A 5,968-nucleotide genomic window follows, 5' to 3' on the forward strand; every position below is an offset into this window, starting at 1 on the left:
CGTGTGTATGTGTGTGTGTGTTCTTCCTACCTGTGAGGGGCTGTAGAGCTCCTGCAGAGCGTTGCGGGACCCTTTCCGACAGCAGCCGTCCACCACAAAGGGATTCCTCTGCATGACTGGAAAGAACAGAGAACACTTAGAAGAAAGACTGAGGCAGAAAGAGAAAACTTATCTGCTACTATTATCTCATAATATTCAGTCATATGCATTTATGATCACTAGGATTTCAATAATATTGTAATTGTTACTTTTTTTCTTTTCCAACTTCAAGTTGTCTGAACCTGAATGCAAACTGGATTGAAATCATATCAGGGAAATTTTTTTGTGTGGTGATGGAGGTTATGGTCAACCCTAACAACTTATATTAAAATAGAAAGCTTCCTTTCTAAGATGAATTAAGCAAAAAAAAAAAAAAGGTTTTAGAGGGACTGTGTATTCTTCAGAATATAAAGATATTGCATGGTAACCACAGAACCTTCAACTTTTTTTATTTCGAGTCAACAAAATTAAACAATTAAAAAAAACATGTTAAGAAGAAAAGACACAAATTTTCTGCAGTGGATTTATTTGAGATAAATGATGCATAAGACAACCAGGTACCCTTTCTTTAGAACTGTATATTCTTGCAACTTCCTTGGGTTGCCCAGAGGCACCAGGTGTTCAGACCTTTGAGACATTAAGAGGGTAAGGAGGGCTGAAACCTGACTGCCACTGAAACACAGGAGCTGAACCACCTGGACCAACAGATCTAAAGACCTAAAGCCATTTTATAGACGATCTTTTCTTTAATTGGTGGCACAAGACAAACTCTACAGGACAATGCTTCGTGGCATACTTCAAAGTACTCTAGTGCATGATGTGATCAGCAGAGTAACAGAGGAAACCAGTTCATCTGTCCGAATGGAGTCTCAAAGGTTAAAATAAAAAAACACAGCAGCCTTGTTTTGTCATTTTGAATCCATCCACAGGTGTAATATGAAACTAATCGATTTTAATTTTCACAGAAATGTTTCTGTACATTGGTGCTTTAAGTATTACTTTGAAGTAAAATGTGAACTATTGTGTTGACTTTTTGTCCTGCTACCAGACTGAGGCAACACCAAAATTTCAACTGGCTAGATATGCACTGTAAAAATATACTGATAGGTAAACCATTAGTAACTAGGAAATCTAAGCTGGCCTCTGCTTCATAGCGTTCCATAAATAAATAAATAAACCAAAGGCCTGCTTCACCACTTCACTTGGATTGGGTTGTATTTGACTTCAGTCTTTTTGAAACAGTTTGCGATTTATAAAACCTTTGGTGTATTTGTAGCCGGGCCTCTACCTTCCCACACGATTCTCCTCTCCCTCTGCCTGGGATTGTAGTCTGCTTATGGTTGTAGTTTGGCAATGGCAGCAGAGGAAGTGGATAAAACCATTGAGTCTGTGTTTGGCCACACTTCCAAATACTGAGCAGACAAAATCAGAGCAAGAGGAACGTATAAGACATTTTATTGCTGACAAACATTTTGTGGCCCTGGTCCCCAGCGTTGACAGCACAATTACTGTAAGTTTTACAGAGCTGGAACATTATGTACGTCCAAATGTTAGCACAACTGGGTAAAATCAGATCCAATACTGAACTTCCGAGTCCACGCCTCCAGCAATCAGTTGTTTCTCAACAGCCGGGGCCCCGGGCCCTCTGGACATAGAGCAAGAGGCTGGTTTCTACCAAGCTAAACTATTTGTGAAAAGAAATTTAAAAAGAGCATCAACATTCCCCCTAATTGATCAAATCTTTTTTTTATGTATCACCTCATCAAATGTGTTTTAGCTTTTTATTATTTTTTTGAACACTAATCTTTAAAGCGTGCTAAACTTGGATATGAGGAATTTCCCATCCAATATTCAACTTTCAACTCACCCAGCTTTGGTGCCAACCTGCAGTTCCAGCTCGGGTTTTAGCTAAAAGCCATCCTTTGAGGTTGGTTACCAGTTTAGACCCCAATGTGATCTGATGCCAAGCACAAACAGCCTCCGCCGGCTTCAGTGTAACGAAGGAATATCAGCAAATCAAACATGAGATCAGCCCGGTTCACAGCAAACATAGAAATAGAAAAATTTAGGCTGTACATTTCCTAAACTGCCCCAAATTTGGATTTTATAACATTTCATGCCACCATGAATAATAACCATTTACTGCAGGTAAGACGCCTGGAGCTACAGGGATGAATAATGAAAGCAAGCAGACTATATGCCAAGGGCAAAGCTGCAGTTCAGCATTTGTTTGGCAGGATTTCAGCTCCTTATTCAACTCTATGCAGAGCAGCTGCTGGCAGCGGATCAGCAGGATCAGCCAGCGCAACACTTCCATTCCAACACACTTTCTTTAAATGACTCTGTGGAAAGATGATGAAGGACAACGCAGACTTGACAAGCAAGAGAAATACTAAATAATGATGGATGTTCGTCTAGCTTATGGCTGTGGATGAATAGGACTTTGAAAGAGCGGAAAACCGATGATGAATTTAACAAATGATACACAGTAATAAGTCTGGACCATCTGTGGAGCTTTAAGTTGTCCTGGTTTTTCATTCCCATCACAGAAAAAAGTGATTTGTTGGTACGGAAAAAGATGAGTATTACTATGCCTGTCAATATCGTATTACTATTTAATATTTATAGAATGGCCGGCTGATGTTGTTACTGCCATAAAATACAGTTATTACATTTAAACTATAACCATAATTCAAATAAAAATATATTTTAAAAGACAATATTTAGACACAACAGTTAATTTATGTATCTGTGATTTCAGAAATAATTTGATGAAATACAGAAACACCATGCAGAGAACTAAGGGGACATGACTGTGTGTTGGTCCAACATCGTAACAGGAGATATGTAGGTATAAAATACATCAGGTGACATGAAGACAAGCCAGAGAAATGAAATAAAGACCCTGAAAACATTGTTCTATCAACTGTCTTTAATTACCCATGACTAGGTAAACTGAATGAGACAGTCCAACACCTCCACCCCATCCCCCTTACTGGTGCTCTACCATTTACCATTAAAATAAAGGGAACTCCTTATGCTTAAGATGATTTGAGCTTCAGGACATGGTGTGTCATGAAAGTAGCCAATAAGGACACTGTGGCTATAAATTCATAGAATGTGGCTCAGGTGGAACCAAAGGAAACAAAATGGACTGAGAAAATATCCACCAAGACCACACGTCTGAACCAGGGACACACGGCTAAATTGACACTTAGCTTCACATTGTTTCCTCTAACTTCTGACCCTGCCATCTACACACAGCAGCTGAATTAGAAGATAATCGGCTAATCTTCAGTTTTGATAAGCCTACATGAATTTTTGTCATGGTTTTTGGCTCTTAGCTGTCAAGAGAGGCATCCCATTCTGATGCACCGTTTGAGCTACAGTCAGTGGTTTATCCTCACATCCAGATGTCTTGATTGGACGTTTTACCAAAGGCATTAACAAGCATATAGCAGGTAGTCTGCCAAGCAGCCCCCTTCCAGTAGGATAAGATTTTAAAATCTCTAACAGTGCTACCAGAAGCCTTTGAGTTACCAGGGCCTGGTTTCTGGATGTTAGCAAAGCTATGCATCCAGTTTCTACCAAGCTGCTGAAAGCATGGATTGAAGTTTGAAATAATTAGATCTGAAGTTACCCAATCACTAAGGCCCTCATGCATATGTGCCAGCTTGACCATGAAGGCAGCTACTCTATAAACAATCATACCCCACTGTGAAAAAAGAAGTGTTGAGCCGATCGACATCTTCGGCAGCGATAAAATGTCTTAAATAGAATAGAAACAACCTTTATTGTCCCACAAAGGGAAAACATAGAATTAAGCATTAAATTTGCTCCAACTTTATTCATTCAACATTTTGAAGTGTGGCCAACACAGACTAAACGGCAGACTGCAATTCTAAAACAGTGAAGAAAATCAAAGTCATGTCCACCTAACTCCTCCATCTGTTTCTTGATTGGCCAGGTTAATATTCTACCAGAGAAATCAAACTCACTGGGAGAAATCCCAGATAGAGCACTGACGAGATGATGATGAAGACCATGACCACGATGGAATATAGATGCACTACTCTGTTCTTCAGCATATTCACAATGGACTATCGTTCTCATCTATCTCCTTCTTCACTCTGCCAGTACTTGTGAACCAGATGCCAACATGCTTGAACTGCTCCGATAAAGCACTCACTCTGACCCACAGCACTCTGCCTCTCTATGGGACAGAAAGCAGGAGTAAGGACATGCTTAGCAATCACAAACAAAAAAAGTAAACTACCCACAAAGAGACTCAAAATGAGCATGTGGGTGTTTAGAGGTTTTCCTCCAGGTCATTTAGGAAACCATATTCTCATTTTCTGCTAATGATCCATGGCTGATTTACTGGCTATGACTGCACACAGATCATTCTGTAACCACGTTAGCTCGTGTTTGCGAGGAGTATTCTGGGGTAGTCTGCAGATTTGCACATCTGCTGGGTAACAATGAGAATATCGGAACACACATTTGCTCATCTGTCTACGCATCGTCATGATGTGACAAATCTGTTTACCACAAACATAAATCTGGATCTGCCTCTGCACCAAATATTAGTACAGTGAAGATCCACATCTTTGTCTGTCGCATTTCCCTTTCATCAGGAAAGGGAATCATCTGCACTGATGCCTGGCATCTCAGCAGGCATCAGTGCAGATGAGAGAAAGACACTGCAGATTTCTAAGGACTAGTGGATGAGAATTAAAGAGCTGATTATGCCAAGGTTGTCGCTGACCACAATTTTACTAGGTACCTCCTGCATGAGAATCTTGATCTGTCTGTTGGCAGGACTCTGGACTCTGCTGGGGGGCTGAGCTGAGTGCTTGTTAGTGTAATGAGGCTGAACAGACAGTTGTGACCTTCAACAGATTAGGGGAGAGACAGAAGCAATAACCAATGCCTCTACATCCTGCTAACATACAGTCCTGTACAGAAACGCCTGTGATTGTTAGCCTCATCGCCAAAACTGCTGCTCAATGATGCAGTTCAGCACGTTGCTCTGCAGTCTCTATGCTGCCAATCAATGGTTCACACATGAATTAATGCAGTTGTGAAATATCTTCCAAATCCCTCACTCATTTGTGCATCATACTAAGTAGCAGTGGACAGAGCAAACCTACTGAATGACGTGATGAGGATTCACTGATGGGTTCCCGAGCTGCGGTAATGTTGATCTGCTGGGCTAACAACGACTGATGCTGAAATACATCAGGTTGAACAAGTGTGAAGAACATTAGGTGCAATTCTCCCATCATATTAGCCCCTCATTGAGCAACAAGCTCGCTCCACTGAAACGTTAAGCTTGTTAGAGAAGGACATCAACCAGGTCGACCCTGGACGTGTCAAGACACCTGGACAGTATCTAAATAAGAGCACATATTCATGGCCAAGACTGCATAGAAAAGCGTAGCAGCCGTCTGACCAGCAGTGTTTAGCAACATGTGGGGGAAGGAGGTGTTAGATTGCTCAGTACTGATGCAGAAAAACTTGTTTCACTTTCATTATAGCAACTTTATTCTGCAGGATGATGGTCTACTCTGACCTGGGTAAATGGGCCGCGCCTAATGCCTGACATGTTTCTATATGTCCACCTTCTCTAATGAAGAGAAAACAGCATTTGCCTCACATCAGGCATAATCTGCCTAACACACAAACACAAACACACGCATGCACACACACTAGGGCTGAAACGATTCCTCGAATGATTCGAGTACCTCGATTACTAAAATTCCTCGAGGAAAATTTACCTGCCTCGAAGCTTCGTTAATTTATGTTTTATTAGTTTGCGCTCCGTGTTCCGGCCGGGACTTAGACAAACCCTATGTCTCAGCTGCATAAAGTCCAATCTTCAAGATTGGCCCGTGTTAATTGATTGATGATAATGCCCGACTTTTTA

At 41.0% G+C, this 5,968-nt stretch overlaps 1 protein-coding gene across 2 annotated transcripts in view; it reads right to left on the minus strand.

The window, feature by feature from the left end:
• Positions 1–5,968, minus strand: part of chst11 (carbohydrate (chondroitin 4) sulfotransferase 11) — a 79,003-nt gene that overhangs the window by 18,670 nt on the left and 54,365 nt on the right. For both annotated transcript variants that reach the window (XM_016681758.1, XM_007572015.2), the window contains exon 2: positions 31–116. In XM_016681758.1, the coding sequence (XP_016537244.1) occupies positions 31–116 (86 nt within the window). The remainder of the gene's footprint in view (positions 1–30; positions 117–5,968) is intronic.

The sequence above is a fragment of the Poecilia formosa genome, unplaced genomic scaffold (assembly GCF_000485575.1).
Source record: "Poecilia formosa unplaced genomic scaffold, Poecilia_formosa-5.1.2 Scaffold292, whole genome shotgun sequence".
In the NCBI taxonomy this organism is placed as follows: domain Eukaryota; kingdom Metazoa; phylum Chordata; class Actinopteri; order Cyprinodontiformes; family Poeciliidae; genus Poecilia; species Poecilia formosa.